At 37.4% G+C, this 18,699-nt stretch overlaps 1 protein-coding gene across 1 annotated transcript; it reads left to right on the top strand.

Annotated features, from left to right (window-relative positions):
- The first annotated feature begins 3,970 nt into the window (after positions 1–3,970).
- LOC110165022 (protocadherin alpha-C2-like) lies at positions 3,971–8,862 on the top strand. Its single transcript, XM_055148509.1, has 2 exons — positions 3,971–6,400; positions 8,839–8,862. Exons 1-2 carry the CDS (start codon positions 3,971–3,973, stop codon positions 8,860–8,862), a joined length of 2,454 nt encoding a protein of 817 aa, XP_055004484.1.
- Positions 8,863–18,699: the final 9,837 nt, after the last annotated feature.

The raw sequence follows: 18,699 nt of genomic DNA, 5'->3' as shown, positions 1-18,699 counted from the left end.
TAAACATTTTTAGAAAACAGTTAAATTACACAGCCATACAAAAAATAGGCCTGTCACAACAACACATTTTAATGTTCAGTACTGTTAAAAAAAAAGCATGAGCTGCAATAAATACATAGCACAATGAAATACTCAGCTGGAGTTGATAATGAGTCATAGAAGTTACTCATTTCTCTACTGATTGTACTACAAAAAATCTTGAAAAGTTCAAAAGTGCAAAAAAAAGGGTACATACAATAAAAACTGAGCTAAAAAATTATTGTTAGTTCTATCATATATTGAACAAAAATTGATATAATAATGTTCACGTGAAAATGCACAAGCACTTTTTGTAGTGATTTTATTTGTAAATTTGTGCGTGTAATTGTGTGCTTTTATTTTGAAATGGCTTTTACTGTGTGTCCACCTGGTGAACCCTTTAACCAATCAGAAACTGGCATTTAAAAAGAGGACACTGGAGGAGTTGGAGAGGAGTCTACAGCCCAGAGGGAGAAGAGCAGGATGAACAGCACGAGAGGCCAGGGGCAACAGCAGCCATGGGAGGTAGTGTCTCATTTTTGTTTCCTCACTTCCTGCTCCTTGATTTTCCTCTTCTCAGTCCTACAGGAAATGGGTGAGGAAGTCCCACCCACAGAGGGGACACAAGAAGGAGGGAGGATATAAACTCCTCACTGAGACCAATACAGATTGATAATTTTATCTGATGTCTGCCTCCCTCATGTTTACTCCTTCATTCCGTGTTTTTCTTTGGGACACCATTTAATATGACACATTTGATTGACAGCTGAAAAATGGAGGATCAAGGACAGGAATCAAGGAGAAGGAAGTGAGGAAAGAGAATTGAGAGAGTTACGTTTTTTGTTTGTTTGTTTTTTATATTTTACCCCACTCGACCACAGCTTACAGTAATTATGTATGTGCTGCCACTAGGGGGAGCTCTAATACAGCACCAGTATTTGTGCAAACGTTTGCTATTTGTTAAATACTATTTGTGTTGTTGTAATCTATAGAAGGTAATATTATATTTGACTGATATGTGATGACTATAAAGTGTAGTGTGACCTCAAGTCTGCTTTTAAAAATGTGTGGATTATTGGATTTTGGTGTAACAACTTTAAGTCCCTCTTACTTAACACTGGCCTGGAAATTATGCACATAAGCATAAAATGGGGGCCAGTGATATGATGATTTATTCATTGTTGTTTCAATATTAGCATATTCTTAAATTAGGTCATAAACCCTGTCCCAACTGCATTATTGTGTTTACGGCCAGCATCTGTCTTTAGCTTCAAAGCCTAATTAGCTCCCTGTCTATCTAACTCTGTTATGATATATATACATTAAGCGTGGGATGCAATGTTAATGTTATTGCTTGTCTGGAATATTCAACAGGAATAAAAACACATCTATATGAGTGAATTTCTGCCATTATAGCACTGCTTTTGAGAACTACAGTTTCACAAGAGGTGTAACTCACCACCAACATTAACTCTTTTTGTTCAAGCAAAACATAACAGATGGGAAAAGAAATCTCACAAGATCTACTTTTTTATATTTTTTTTAGAATTGATTAACATTGGCATAAATGTACTATGTTTTCTGTCAGGCTATCCTCCTGGTCTGTCATACTGAGAATGCTCTGGGCCTTCTTTCTTATGTGCTGATGGAAGGGTGCCACATGTTCAAGTCCCTGTAGATGCTGGGGGAGGCTGACTACAAAGACAGTTGGAGACAGCCAATGGTAGAGAGGACCTGCCAAGAATCTAAGTCCAAGGCCCTTAAGAAAAACAAGAGCCCAGATGCTAAAGGGAATAGAAAATCCAGGACAGTTAAGATAAAATACATTTATACTTCAGAGTGCTTTCAAGTTTGGTTCTTCAAATGAATTACGGCAGCAGCCTATTGAAGACATGAATGTATGCATCTCAAGGCTGGTCCAATGATAAAATATATGCAGGTTAAAACTAATGTTGATTTAGGGTAAATAATGGAATATGGTATAAGTTATTTGTTGTTTTAATTGTAATCATCATTTCTTGGCTAGACAGGTTCTGCAAATAAATACAGGCCCTCATCAGCCACTAGGGGGCACCCACATATTGAATGTCCTTTGCTTGACCTCACTTTAGTACACTGTATGCAAGATATTTATTTGAAATTCCTTAAACATGATGAAAATATGTTCACACATACATAAACATGTTGAAAACAAATATAGAATTTAGTGATAAAAATCACAATGCTGACTCTTTCTTAAAGACAGCAATAGGATGCCCCATTTATTTGATTTAATTTGGTGTTTTGATTCTCAAGATCTTCTCAAAATGATCACACAATTAGAAGCAGAATAAGCCTCACATCAGTCTCTCATTTGAGGCTCCAGTTTCAATGCTGAATTCCAATTTGTTTAAACCTTAAAAGACTCTCTGATCTGAATCTTTCACTACCTAAACCCCAGTACCTGCAGTCAGTCAGTATTCAGTGCTTGTGCTGCCTCCACAGCTCAGTGAGTGGACTGTGAAGGTTCAGACTTTTCACATGGCCTATCCATAAGAGAATTAGAAAACTTTGTATGTGTCCTTTATCTGCAGGTACTTGCAACCCAGATTGAGTGATTGAACATTTCTATTTAAAACACCAACAACGCAGGCTACTATAACTGATTTTTGGTACTTTTTCAAACAGATAATGTGAATGCTAACTATTGATGAGTTTCAGTTTCCTGTTCATAGGCAAAATTTTGTGGGCCTGACCGTTTAAATGGCTATTCCATTTTAAATTGTTAATTATTATGGCTGCATGTCAGTTTTTCATCACTCTGACACACGTGTATATATTTTGTCACCCTACTGTGTCACAAACAGTTAAAATCGGCTAGATTTAAATTTGTTTAAAATTGGATTATTTTTTTAATTATTTAGTCATCTATGTTGTGATCTAAGGTATCAGCAATCTCTAAACAGCCCAAAGGCATTCGTAACAGTAAACAGATATATTTTAACATAATCACCAGCCTTAACTGTAGTAACCTATATTCATTCATTTATTTATGTATTGAAGACGTTTGATGACAAGGACTTAAAAGCTCATTAAGCTTAGGCAATTATGTCGTACTGCAAATGACCACTGGATGGAGCCAGTGTAAAGCCTGTAAAAGACCATCTTCACCACAGACGTGACTCTACCCAGATGGACAACAAAGACTTAAACACGCAAAAGCAACGCAACTTTTTTATTTATTTTATTTTATTCAGCCTTAACCATATTCAGCGAAATATACTGTTGTTCCTTCCTTAAATCTTGAGTCAGTTTAATAGTTGTAAGTTACTTCCTCCCCTGTGACTGTCTGACAAAAACGTGGCTGCCTTATTGTGCTGTGTTGCCTGCTCAAAGGCACATTTTCATTATTTTAAATGCTAGTTATACATCACCTTGTGGTTTTGCACACACAAAAAACACACTATCTGGGACTATTGTTACTTTGAAAACAATTGGCCTATAATAACATTAATACAATTTATATTACAAATGAACTAATAAATTACTCATCATTACTCAACACTTACTCAAGAGAGACATATAATATAAAATGTAAAAACTAAAGCTGAGTAACTGGCCATTTGATAAGCAGTTTATTTTTATTGGGCTAATAAAAATGTACATATGATGTACAATTAATAGTCTGTAATAATATAATATAATATAACATATTGACCGACCCTCTGTACAGTATAGGGACTTAGTTGTGCATGGGGGCTTTGTTCGTTGTGTCACCATCAGTGGTACAGCGCCGTCTCCGCCCCTGCTGTGGAGCCGTGCACCTCCAGCGGTAGTGCGCGCTGTGTATGGCCTGCTGCAGCTCCAGCTCCGAGGCGTGGGGGCGATGACACCGGCGCTGTCCTACATGCACACGGTCTGATCTACGCGGAGTTTTTCATCATTGAGACCTGTCCTGAATCAAAGCGTTACAATGGCGCTTCTGCATGCACCTTTACGCACACGTTGGATGGTAACGGCTTTCACGCTTATTGCACTATGGGGCTGTGCGCTCTCCATCACTCGCTACTCCATACCGGAGGAAATGGAAGAGGGATCCTTTGTTGCTAATCTGGCCACGGATCTGGGTTTGGACGTCCGCACACTGACGCAACGTGAAGCGAAGCTCGATTTTGTGAACAGTAAGAATTACCTTGACATCAAAAGAGACACGGGTGAGTTGATTATACGTGAGAAAATAGACCGGGAAAACATCTGCACCTCTAAAACCACGTCTTGTTTCTTAAAAATGGATGTCATTCTCGAGAATCCCATTCGTATTTTTAACATTGAGCTAGAGATAATGGACATTAATGACAATGAGCCTGTGTTTCGTAGAAAGACAATGAATTTGGACATTTCGGAAGCCACCCCTCCCGGGGAGAGATTTTCATTGACAAATGCTGTAGATGCAGATGTGGGCGCCAATTCAGTCAAGACCTACCATCTGAGTGAGAGCAAATTCTTTAACATTGACATCCAAACTGGCAGTGATGGCTCTAAATATGTAGATCTGGTGCTAAATGGGAATCTAGACAGAGAGGAGCAGGGAGCTCATAATCTGATTTTGACGGCAGTAGATGGAGGGGTGCCTCCCCGCTCCGGTACAGCGAGCATCATTATCAATGTCCTGGATATCAACGACAACGCCCCCCTCTTCAGTCAGCCGGTATATACAGTCAATGTCTCCGAGAACTCTGCTGCAGGCACTGTGGTCATGGTGTTAAATGCGACAGACTTGGACCAAGGCACGAACGCAGAGCTGCTATACTCGTACACACTGTACACTTCGGAGAAAACCCAGGAGATCTTTACGCTCGATCAGCACACGGGCGAGATCAAGGTGAAAGGCGTCATAGACTATGAGGAGAGTCAAAGTTTTGAGATGCACATCCAAGCGCAGGACCGGGGCACCAACCCGCTGTCAGGACACTGCAAAGTCACGGTCTATGTCAAAGACCTCAATGACAACTATCCTGAAGTCACCATCAAGTCTGTGAAAAACGCTGTCAGTGAAGACACCCCCATTGGCACGCTTATTGCAGTCGTAACAGTGAGAGACCAGGACTCAGGAGACAATGGTGTGGTCGAACTCACTTTGAGCCAACAAGCAACACTACCTTTACTCCTAAACAAAACTTCTGAGGGCTTTTATGAGCTAATAGTTTCAAAACCATTGGACAGAGAAATGATAAGCAAATATGAACTAATTCTAATGGTCACAGACAAAGGCAACCCACCCCTATCTGAAAATGAAACAATAATTTTAGACATTCTAGACATCAATGATAACGCACCCACATTCCCTCAGCCTTTTTACACCATCCATGTTGTGGAGAATAATGTACCAGGGGCTTTATTGACATCTCTCAGCGCTCATGACCCAGATCTGAATGAAAACCAATATTTAGTCTACTTCATAATGGAAAAAGAGATTGTTAACACATCCATGTCCATGCTGTTTTCCATCAATCCAGAAAACGGAGATCTTTACGCATTAAAGACATTCGACTATGAAAGAGAAAGGGACTTCTTATTCCACATCGAGGCAAGAGATTCTGGTGTTCCTCCACTTAGTAGTAACGTGACAGTCCATATTATCATACAAGATCAAAATGACAACACTCCCATTATAGTGTCACCATGGAGAGCTCAAGGATCTATCGTGGAAGAAGTAATACCTCGATCTACAGATAAGGGGCATCTAGTGGCTAAAGTTATCGCCATTGATGCTGATTCAGAGCAGAATTCAAGAGTGACATACCAACTCTTACAAATCACAGATGCCTCTTTATTCAGCTTGGACCAGTACAATGGAGAGATCCGAACAACAAGGATGTTCAGTTATAGAGATCCAAGGCAACAAAGATTAGTCATTGTTGCCAAGGATAACGGTGATCCCGCTTTGTCAGCTACAGTGACCATCAAGATCTCAACTGTAGAAAATGTGATGTCGTTTTCAGAAACCACTGAGCTGCCAATTGAATATGACATGTTCACAGACTTGAACTTGTACTTGGTGATCGGACTAGGAGCTGTGTCATTCTTGCTGTTGATCACCATCCTGGTTATAATTGTCTTGAAGTGTCAGAAACCAAAGCCCAAAGCTATCAAGATCCCACCAAATGCTAACAGAAACAGTGTGATTAGCAGAAATAGCGTCATCAGTCAGAGAAGTTCTACCATCGCAGATTCGACCCTGATCTCCAGTGATGCCTACTGGTACAGCCTGTTCCTGGCTGAGACGAGGAAGGGGAAAGTGGTGGTGAGGCAGCCCATCATCCCCAAAGGAGGCTATTTTGTGTCCAGTATACCCCGGAGCATAGGCCCCAGTGAGACGGACTCCAGAGCATCCACACTGGAGGTTTGTATGCTTAGGTTTTATGTTCAGTCTGCACATTTACATTCTTAAATGGCATGACATTACCTAATTAGCATGTTAATTCTGTCTTCTGTCTAGCACAGCTCATGAAAGTATATGGAGCAGTTTGTAAAAGCAAAGAATTTTGCTATTACTTTACAACAATATACTTTTATATTGCACCAAATAACTGACCTTTAAAAATAATATGTTTTTACCCTGTCTTTAGGAAACAATGCACTATGTGTATACATTAAAATTATCTAAATATCTACTGCACAAATAAATCATATTTTAAATTCTGTATAGGTATATAGATATATTCTCTATATATATGGTCTGTCACACCAGACTGAAAAACAAAAAAGAAATGTCACATGCAACATTATTGCATTTCGTACTGATATTACACCTAGTATTTTGCTGGTCAAGATTTACTACTATTAGCACAACTCTTCAAGTGTAGTAAGAAAATCATGCAAATGAAGCTGAAGAATGAGGTCAGTGTGTCATGTAGAGTGATGTTACAAACATAATTGGCTTCTACTACACACAGTGGATAACCATGATCAAAAGCAACCAGAAAAGAGAAAAAACTGTTTGAATGTAGTCAAAATGCCACCAAATTACACCTGTGCCAGCTCCGTGCCTGTGTAGGTGCTACAGATGCACAGGGAGTAAACAGACATTCTCCAGTGGGCGTGAGAGGCGCTCAACTTCAAAGCATCGCAGCCTGCAGAGCTATGAATCAAGGACAAAAGATGTTGCCATACATGAGATAAACTGCATCTCCAATGTTGCCTCTTCACATACAGATCTGAACAAACCAACAGAGCAGCAGAGTTTTACAGCAGATGTTGTTTGTGTTTCTACAGATGGACCTGCAGCCTAAACTCAACCAAGTGTTGCACTGAAAGATTAAACAATATGAATATGCATGAGGACGCCTGTGTATATCTGGCTATTGTCGTTCACTTGTTCAACTCAATTTGTCTTTTCTTTCTGTTCTAAAGTATTCAAAATGAAAGGAAGTCCACCCGACAACTGGAGGTATGCTGGTTGCTAACTACATTTTGTAGAGCCACTATAATTTTCTTTTTTACACTTTTGTATTTACTAATAATTTTGGTTTGGTCTAAAAATAGCAGACAAATTGGTCATTTTAAGTTAGAGCAATACAATATACAGTATGTTCTGGTTGCAATAAAATCCGAATTGGCCACAGTTTTTCAAGGGAGAAAACCTTTCAGTTTACAGATTAGAATTGGAATTGGCTGCCAGTCAGATTTTTGTGGCGCACATCTGGTTTGCTTGGCCCAGATTCAAGACAATGTAATGGCACAAATAGAAAAAAAGATAAAGGAATGATTTTTCCGGAATAGGTTCTCAGAGCACAGTGCACCTGAGAGTGAAACAACATATCATGGTTCATAAATCTCTGAATGGAAGACCATGATAGATTTATTTGTGGCCATCACATAGAAGTGTCACATACTCTATTCTACTGGCCCCCACCAAACACCAAGTGCCTGTTTGTGCATGCGTTTACTATAATAGATCAGATTTTTTTTGTGGATTGTTTTAGGTACTATAACAATTTGAAGTATGGAGAAGGAGAAAGAAGTACAGAAAGAGAATTTTTGATTGGTCAAATAGGAAAACTAAAATAATTTTGGTAAAATATATAGCAAAATGTAGTGTTAAATCTCTATTCTTTACACATTCTGTCTAATACAACAGTAATTTGTGTGTACATTTGTTTTACCTTGTCAAGAAATACAAAAGAAATACAAACCATTACCTAGCTATGGTTAATAGTTCTTGTGTTTTTAACATTTGATCTCCATGGAGACGTTACTACTTTTCCTGAAATGTTTCACTCATCTATCTCCATGATGAAGCCAGCAGGCCAAGTTATAGGTCAGATCTCAGAAGAGATGACTCCACTTACAGTAAAAAAGCTTGAATGTTTTCCTTTTAAGCAATAAAAAGATCAAATAAATACAAGCAAGATGTAGACTGAATGCCATACTGTGGGACATTACAGACAAAGCAGTAACCTCTCAGTGGAAACAAGCAGATGGCAGACCACAACCAGAAATCCAGATAAAGTTTACTTCTTGTTTCTCTTTCCTCATTCAATTTATCGTATCACAAAACAAAGTACCCAATACAGCCCACTCAAAAATCTGTGCTATGCATTTAATTTTCAATCTCTTGATTTCTATCTTAGTTTCTGTGTTTAGTTGTCTAATTTTATATCAACTCCCGCAAATTTCTCCAAATGTTTGCAAAAACCCTTGTTCTAAAATGCTTGGATTACACTTACAGTGGCAGTAACCAGTCAGGATCCAGTGTTGCATGAGAGAGGACTTTCTGTGAGTTTGGGGGAGTTTGCCTTCCTTTTTTGGGCTGATTATATGTTGTGTTTCTTTGCGCAGGGCCCCAGAAGAGAACTGCCATGATATAATCACCTCTTCACTGGTGACTCACACTGAAGACGTACCACAGCTGCCCACCCAACTCCCCCTGTCCCCTCCATCATCAACAATTCGACCCATTCTTATCTCAGATTAAGCATGAATCTGCATGGCTCTACAATATTCAGGCATCAAATAGTGTATTGCAGAAATCCTGGACATTCCAAAAGTGGCCTCATGCTGTCATTCCTTAACCAGAGAAGTGCTGCCTTCTCTCCAGCTTTACATACAAGGTGTGTCCATAAAGTAAGAGGAGATCGATTTTCAATGGTAATGCTTTTACCCTCATTTGTGCATTTGTGATAGACTTTCTAGAAAAGTGGGATAGCAAGTTCTTGGCCTCTTTAGATAAAGAGCTTTACGAGTGCATCCCAAGATTATGCAGGTCCTGTTTTTCTAACATAATATCTCAGTATAAGGCTTATGTGTGTTGGTGGCAGTACTGACACCACATGTTTTAATTACATTGGACAAAACAAAACAAAAAAGTTGTGCTCACATCTTGTTCAATTGCACAGAGAAAACAAAAAGTACACTGTAAAAGTTCGGACACACCTTGCATTCTTTAGTGATAGATATCCCTCATTGTTAAGGTCATGTTTCCACATGATTCAGGGTGAAATACTCCATAAAACTGTAGCTGGTAATAGTGCTTAGACATTAGTGATATTGATTTGACATATTTTATACAAAGCATTTTCACTACATTTTAAGTCTTAAGACTCATAGTGTTACTGGTAAGAAAATAACAAGTGGTTCAGTTTTCATTACCATTCTTAAATAGTGAGTTTTCAAGTGTCTTGTTTGATTTAGTTGATTGTAAAGAAAAGAAAATGAGGTAACAGAAAGAAACGCACACCCTTAAAAAATATCAGGTGCATAATTTATTTAGAAATATTAGCTTTATGCCTGACTGCAATAGGCAGAGCAGACCGCAATAATTCTACTTCTTAAAAAAAGGTTTTATTCAAATATAGTATATAAATGGATTTTTAAAAATCCAAATCTCTTTACATCATGAAAAAAAAATATTGGTTTATAAATTTCACAACACGAACTTACAAAACTAATAAAAAATATTTGCTTTCAACCGTCACCAAGCTAATCAGTAATAAAAAAAAAGGTACTAAACTTTTGTAATACAATTTTTATCATGTACGATAAGGTCCAGACATAAAGTGTTGTTAATGACTGTTTTTATAAATATTTTATGTATCAGATTTTATGCTGCTTTTGTGAGCTTCTTCAAGGGCATTTTGTGTTGCGTATTTGTAGTTTGGTGATGTTTTTGACAGTGTTATTATTATTACTAATATTAAGTATTTTTCTCGACCTTTGTTGACCTCAAGAGTAGCACCTATATTGCACTATAGAAAAGGCCAGATTTGTGTTAATAAAAAAACAAGGAGCTTTTAAAAAGAAAACTTATGCAGTAGGAATAGTGGACAGAGGGAAAAGGCAAGGCTTGCTCTTAGAAGCTTGACTATAAAGTTATTGGCATTTGATTTAACTTACATAGATCAGACATAACTTTATGCACAGAATATCATTCATATGGACATATTTAAAGTAATGGTGCAAGGAAAAGAGCACATTTCACATAAGGAGTAAATTGTGATTTGTCTCCTTCGTAATTCCACTCAATCTCTATATCCAGGTCAAGAGTAACATTAATACTGACAGTGATCAAACTGCCTTCAGTGCCCCATAATAATAAAAAATACCATCTTCAAATGACATGACTGTACCTCTGTCCACTATTAGTTATGATTACAAATAAGGTGCTAAACAACAAAACCCTTGTGGTGTTACTGAACATAGAAGTATTACATTAGAGGCCAGTCTAAAGCAGGTGGTCTGCACTCTACAACCAGAATGCACAGATCGGTCTGTAAATGTGATGTGAGCTGCCTGTATTCTTATGCAGTGGTTCTGAGTGGATGTATCAGGCTACAGTCTGAGTCAGTGAAACCCAAGCTTCAGTTTCCTGGTGTGGCTGTAACACCAACACAGTGCACTGCCTGTCAGACCGAGGATGTCACTTAATCAGGAAAACACTCGCCCTGGGGTACAATAATGTGCAATCAAGACTGGTGTGAAAAGAATTGCACATGCGATGAGCTCCTTGCGTGCCTTCTGCATTGTTAACTTCTAATGAATGAAATTAAGGACAGTTCAGTGCTGTGCAAAAGACTGAGATTTAAGGCTGTTAAAATCTAATTTGTTTGTTGGTGGTTTTCAGATTGTAGAATATGATGATGTCATACTCTCAGATGGTGGGCAAGAGACATTTCTCTTATTGATTTTATTGTACTTTCCTATGAAATATCCAAAAGGCAAAAATTAAATCTGAAACAAATATGAAAATGAAAATTTATGACATAATGATCTTTATATATATATATATATAAAAAAAAAAAGTATTTAAGAATCTTGGCTCTTTATTCTTCCAAACCAATTGGATTTTTGGAACAGTATTTCTTAATTTCTTGAAACCTCACTTACATTTTTGCACAGTACTGGTCTATTTCCCAGTTACAGTTGTCCCTGTATTAAAACAATAGGAGCTCAGCCTTGTTATTTGTGTTCAGAATTAGAACCGGTAGATGCATTTATTGTACATTCAACTGCTTTCTACTTTGTGTTTTTATACTGTTTTTGATATATCTGTCTTCACTGTGACTGAATGGCACAGGAACGTGCTTTTAGATCTCTAAATATTCTCATGTGTGTACATTTTAGGTTATTCTACTAATTTATTTAGATTGTAATAATCAAGCCACTTTTAGAAGATTAGAAGTTTTGGGGAGAGAATGGCCTTGCTTTTTTCAGTTAAATGTCCCTTTTTGATGTTTCTGATTTGGCGTAAAATGTTCTGCCTGATCATGCTAGTTTGAATAAAGCTTTTTAATCTGACTTTTTTGTGTGATGAGAATTTGTTCAAAAGTAACTGCCCCATAAACACACACTGACCTAGTTCTGTGTTAATTCTTGGAAATTGAAAAGCAAAAATAAAGGCCATGCTAGCAGTTTACAAAATAATAGCTTTGTCAGGATTAGCACAAGCCTTGTGGTAAATTGCATAGTCTGCTTTCCTGCCAGCACACAGGCCTACACTGTGTACTGTGTAGAAGATGTGGAAAAATAATGTACTCTACTTACTGTAAATACTATTACTCTAATATGAAAGACTATTAAGTACTTGAAATATACCTATAACTACTATTACTACCACAGCTACACTTATTTTCCACAAAGGAGATATAAATACATATAATCTTCTATACGCTTTGTTCAAAAACTTACACATACTGTTAAAATACACTGCAAGAGTTTATATAGCAAGTCATTCCTGAAATGCTGGTACCATCACAGTGCCTAAAGGTTCCCGTGTATAAAGTGTAAGTAGGTCGACATAAGAAACAGTGCACCTGTGGCTATGGATTGTGTGTGCTGAGTATGCCTGTTATCTGTGCCATCAATTCTCTTCTCTAGAGCACAGGGTTTATAATGGGCACTGTCCTTGGTGCTGAAAACCAGCTGCAGCAAACCAGCCCACAGGGATTCATAAGGACCAGAGCAAGAAGTAATGTCATTAGCTGGTCAAGATTACATCATGATTATGATGTTTTTGTTTTGGCTGTTTTGTTTTAAATTGTGAAATTAAAGTTAAGAACTACTTGAAGCTGATGCATATTATTATATGTACAGTTCACCTTTTACCAGATGTGGGTACAGTAATGTTATTTTAAAATTGTATTATTAACTTTGCCTGGAAAATACAGATTGACATATCTCTGTATTTAAATTGATTTTATTATTATTATTTTTTATTATATATTTTTTTAAAATACAGATTGATACCAATCTTGGCTAATCCACTGGTCAAACATACCCAATTTTAAATGGGGGGATTAGCTGTAAGAATTTAAATAATAATAATAATTAAAAAAAAAATAATAATAAGTATTTTGCAAACTACTACTCAAGTAAGAGTAATGTTTGGATGCAACATCAGATTTATAATTTGCAGTTGACTTAATTGTCAGAACAAAATTCAAAATAATGTAAAAAAAAATGTATTTTCAAATGATAGACCACGGACATGATAAAAACAAACAAAAATACTCTTATGTACAATTTCTTTAAAAAGTTGTTTAAGTAAATGTAACTCAGTAAATATAACTACCCATCTCGACCTTTTCTTGTCAACTGTAGGGGATAATATTACTTGTGTAATTATGTGTTTAAATGTTGTCATAAAAGCTGCAAAAAGCAGTTTGTGGTAAACACGGGTTATGTAATGGTTACGTATGTAATGGTTCTTAATTGCCAATGGATTTTGTGGTATGTGGGAAAAACTGCTGTCTGAAGGCGTGACTCTGCTCTAAATGGCAACTGAAACTAAAGGCAGAGTGAGCAGTGACCCCAACCAAGGCAGACAGTCCCTGCATAGACATTTCTAAAACTAGATTATTAACTAGATTCAAATGATTTCTTTTGCTATTTTTTAAAGGGTCCATCTTAGGCTATTTTCCTATCTATGTTATAATGTTGTTTCTTTCACACATGTTTAACACATAAATCCTGCATATTAAGAGTGAGTTCTTCTCTCAAACAGAAAAGGCCTGGGATGTCACTTGGTAATACAGGATGTGCACCATAGTGTTTTTAAACTTCATATACCCTCACTAGAATCATTTGAGTGATTTCAGTCCTAGAATTGCCAATTATGTGTGAATGAAACAAAACACAAATCAATGTTTTTGTTTGTTTGCTTTAAACACAAGCTACTCTAATAGAGGTAACCAATCCTTAAATAATTACCCAGTAACAAAAAAAATATTTCCTCCCACAAGCCAATAATGACCCAATAGCACCAAAATTACCTACAAACATTCTTGCTATTGTAAGTATGAAGCTAAATAACAAATATCAAAAGTCATACAACCTGGAGACAGACAATATTTAGCTACAGAATTGATTCATTTTAATTTCAGGAAACTACTGACACTGACGTAATGGTGGTAATGATGGTGGTAACAGTAGCTGTTGCAGCAATATAAAGGTTCAGTCTTTTGGGACAGAAATTTGATCCTTCCTCCTTTTAGGCCAAACCATATGCTACACTGGTCTCAATAATGAAATATGGGGGTTTAGAGTCAGTGGGTTCAGAGCACTCATATGTAGCAGCAGCTTAGCACTAAGAAGTCAGCCACCCCTCTCCACAGAGCTTAAGCTGAACATTGTCTGTCTGTATAATGTGAGGTTTGTGCATTTCATCATAAATCATGAAGAAATCCCTCTTCTTCCCTCAGTCGGATAAATGCTGGGGTTGCACACAGTGCGTGAGTAAGGGAGCAGTACATACAGTGTATTGATCCAGTAAGTGTCTCCTTCAACTCCAATCACCTGACAATGAGGACAGAGCTACTTTAATTATGACGTTAATGGAACAAATAGCCCTTGAGTGATTTCTAAGCAAGCAATTATTATACACTTTTGTATATTTCCTGAATTACAAATGAATATGTTATAATATTTCTTAACATTAATATTTTTTCATCCAGGCATTCAACTTCAAAATGCCCTAGTCTTTACCACTATACTGGTTTTGCATTGATGCTACTTTTGAATATAAAATAGAGGTTGGGCTGATTTTCTCTCCCTCATATTGAATGACAATGATTTTCGATTTCCCTAATCAATGAATCAATGACAATTTGATACAAGAAATTATCAAATGTATCCCTTCATGGTCTGAACTGCACTCCAAAACTACATGCTTTTACTGACTCTCAATGAAACAGACCCAAGCTGATCATTGACAACTGAAAATTATTGAATCTTAGATCTGAACCCGAGATAAAAAATCTCTTTTTTTTTTCTTTCAAGGTATAGCAGAAGGTTACATTCCCACGCATTTATTCTTTCCCAGCTCATATTTAATCTTGTGAAGGTGCTTGGACAGATTATGTGTATTGTTGATAAGTAAATATTGACCAGACATTTTAAATTCTCAACTCAAGTCACTATGTAATCAAAGCTATTGATGTTAGATACAGGTGACTTTCAGGTCAAATCACTATAGTGCCTATTATTGAGTATGACAAGTCTACAATGATTCTATGACTACCATTGAGGACCTTAAAAGGTCAAAGGTTGAATGCTAAAATGTAAATACATCAAGGGGCAGGACTGATTGATCTGCATTGTTTGTGTTAACCTGGATGTACACATGATTACCATTAGTCACATACTTGTACTTAGACAAACTTTTTGCAGATAATACATTGTTTTTCTTTTAAAAAGCAGATTCATGAATAAGACACAGGAGACCGGGAGTGTGCTGAGCCAGTGCTTTGGCTGCTGACAGAGATGGAACACAGTGGAGGCAGATTGCAGTAAGTGCACAGAGATTTATGCCAGGCTTGAGTGACGCCCACGGCAGGTTTTCCTGTGTGCGGCCGACCTTGCCATAGGGTCAATGCTGCACCAATTTAAGATGTGCACTGGTTTTGTCTAAGATGACTGCACTTGAGCACAGATCAAGAGCTCATTATATCCATTTTGGAAATCGAACTATGACATTCCTGCAACTTGTGATGTCTCTTAACATGCTTTGATAGACCTTGCATAGAATAGCACTCAAACCATAATTGAGAATTAAAATGACAGCAATGCTACTCAAAAATGTGTTGCTATGGAGACAGAGTCTTGCATAACACTAGAAATAAGGGGTAAACAACTGATCAATTTAAATAGGAATTTCATTCACATATATAATGTAATTATTTAAAGCCAGTCATTGTGAAAGTCAATATGAATGTTTGCACTAGACCCAAACCCTTGTAAATGATGAGGGTTGCACAGTTTCAACCTACAAAACATCCAAACATGCTTCAACACAATGAAAATGAATACATGCTTGGAATAAGGTTTGTTGCTATATTGCAACAACTTGTCAAACATTGCAATTGCTTTTATACATCAGCTCCTAGTTTGAGCCGTATGAGGTACAGATGCAAATGCAACACTGAATAAATCTGCCATTTTTCATTACAAAATGTTATTAGTTCAGAATTTGGTAACTCAATAATTCATCACAAGTGTTATGTGGTATTGCCATTTTCTTTAGCACCATTAAATTAAAAACACCAAACACCAAGTCAAAAACAAACACAAACAAACAAAAAGTATGTAAAAGTAAACTTACATAAAACTTTCTATTTTTTTTAAATCATTAAACCCAAAATATATCATGTAATTTTTAGATTCACATAATTATTATTTTATTATCATTATCCACAATTTCGTGTTTTTATGCATTCCATATTTTGCCCTTTCTGTGAATGCAGTCCCAGATGTCTGTCGTGTTTTGCTGAAGAAGTCCTCATCATGGCACTCCTCCACTGGACTCATTCAGCCAGTAATCTATTCTGCTTAAGGCCAGGAGGACAGCAGCCCTGCCAGCTGTTGTGACCGACTTTGCTTCTCTGTTTTGGACTGACTTCCCACACTCTTTGTGTCTAACACAAAATATTTTGTTTTGTAAAACAAACTTGTTGTCCTCTGTTGAAAGAGCAAGTGCCTAATTTCACATTTCAGGCTGCAAACTCATCATCTCTCATTAATGTCAACTCAAGGCTCTGACTCAAAGTTTGCACATAACAGTCATTTGTGATGCAACAATGTAATATTGTCTCTGTTTGGGAAAAGTGGTTCTACTCTTCAAAAATGAAATCAAGCCTTATTAATTATACCAATAATTTAAGGTTGGACCCAGATATGTGTGTGTGTGTGTGTGTGTGTGTGTGTGTGTGTGTGTATATATATATATATATATATATATATATATATATATATATATATATATATATATATATATATATATATATATATATATATATATATATAGTCTAAGTCAGAAGCTATCGGAGAAAAGAATAAATGCACCATTACATTGATTGCAATGGTCATAAAAGTGGTTTACATCACTCTCATGCCCATCAGTAGTGTGCACTTATTACTGTCATTCAGACAACACAGAAAAAAGTGATGTCCGAGTGCAGAAAAGCAAACAGTTAGGACTCAAACATCAAACAGTTCTGTGCCAAATCCATCCATTCTCTTCCACTTTATTCGGGGCAGGGACAAGGCGGCAGCAGTCTAAGCAGGGACATCCAGACTTCATCTCAACGCACACCTCCAGCTTCTACGGAAAGATCCCGAGGAGCTGTTTTAATAAATGGTGAAATAGGTATATCTAGAGTAAGCTACGCTATGTGAATATTTTGTTGGTTCATTATTTATCCATGCAAATAAATAAATAAATTGTTATACTGACCAGGCAACATTCTAATTTCTCAGATCTGCTGTCTAGTCCTTTCTGTTTTGAATGATGTGCAATTCCTCAACACCAATCACCTCACACTCCCAGGGTGCTCTAGGGCAGTGCAGTCTATCTTTGTGTGTGTCGCCCGAGAGACAGTAAATAATGTAGGCAGGTCGTCTATGCCCTGATACGAGCACAGACCACTACAGTCACACAAGGTCCTGTGCATTTAGATTAATGCATAATGGTTTTAGTGGGGAGTTGGACATCAGGGAAGACTTCTGTTTGAACAATGAGACCAGTTTAATTGGGGTTATAAGATTAAGCTGTACAATAGTATTGTCTGATTAAAAAAAATAATAAAAAATCTGTGTAATCAGAAGCTTGTTGTATCCCAGCCACAGGGGGTTAAAAGCAAGTACTTTCTGTGTCTGTTTAAAATCTGGATACATGTTGAAGGTTGAATCAGTAAGAGTAGCCAACCTAAAAGGACATATCTAAGATTCTTAAAAAGAACAAAAGGAAGAGATTAAAATCTTGTGACATATAACACGCATACTTTAACAACTACACCTTAAACTTAGTGACATTGTAGACAAGATTATTGAATACATATGCACACATTGCGTTCCTGACCCGCAAACCCACTCTCCCGCAGACTCTCGCATAATGGGGTCCACCACAGGCGGCACATGTGAAGCACGCTTGATCTGACCTGACAGCGTGGACTCCACTGACAGTGATCCGCGTGGAGGGAAGCTTGTGATTGTCACTGCGATGTTTTGCTTTTTGTGCCAAACGCGCGCCATAGTGCGCCACAGATGAGACTGCTGTAGCCCAGTGTTGTTGCTAGGCTATAGTATGCTGAGAATGTATGGCTGCGTCGCAGAATTGCCACCGGCCAAATGAAGAGCGCATGGCACCCCCTTTTTACGCTTCAAATACAGGATACAGACAGGCAGAGAACATAAACGCTTGTGTTCATTAGTGGAAGGACGCTGCTCTCCTTGACTCTGTTAAGGCAATTAATGACTCCATGAAGGGTTAAAAAATCGTTTTATTCCAAACAAAGCATTCATTAGCATTCGAGTCATGCACCGGCTTTGAAGTGCCAAAGGTGTGGACGTAACGTGAGATAATTCCAGAAATATACGTATTGAATAGGGACGCATATGTGAGCTACCGGGGCAGACTTTATAAAGAAAAGCTAAGTAAAGAGGGGATAGAAAAATAGAGGGATGGGTGGGTAAAAAGAGAAGGAGGGAGGAGGCGAGCTGCGGAGGAGAGATGGGTCTGGAGTCTGAGCGCGCACCAGGGTGGGATACATTGTAAAGGCGGAGATATTGGCTGTATTAACTTCCTCTTGGGCATTTCACCGTAAAATGCGTAACGTAGAAATGATGGAGGCTATTGGTTATTTAGGAATCACTAAATAAATACTACACCATTGCACAATAGGTCTACAAATTCTTAATGTATCGGGAGTA

Source organism: Boleophthalmus pectinirostris, unplaced genomic scaffold, assembly GCF_026225935.1.
Source record: "Boleophthalmus pectinirostris isolate CB_2022bp ecotype Guang Dong unplaced genomic scaffold, ASM2622593v1 HiC_scaffold_12, whole genome shotgun sequence".
Classification (NCBI taxonomy): Eukaryota; Metazoa; Chordata; class Actinopteri; order Gobiiformes; family Gobiidae; genus Boleophthalmus; species Boleophthalmus pectinirostris.
The sequence above is the reverse complement of the archived record's forward strand: the minus strand, read 5'-3'. Positions and strand labels throughout refer to the sequence as shown.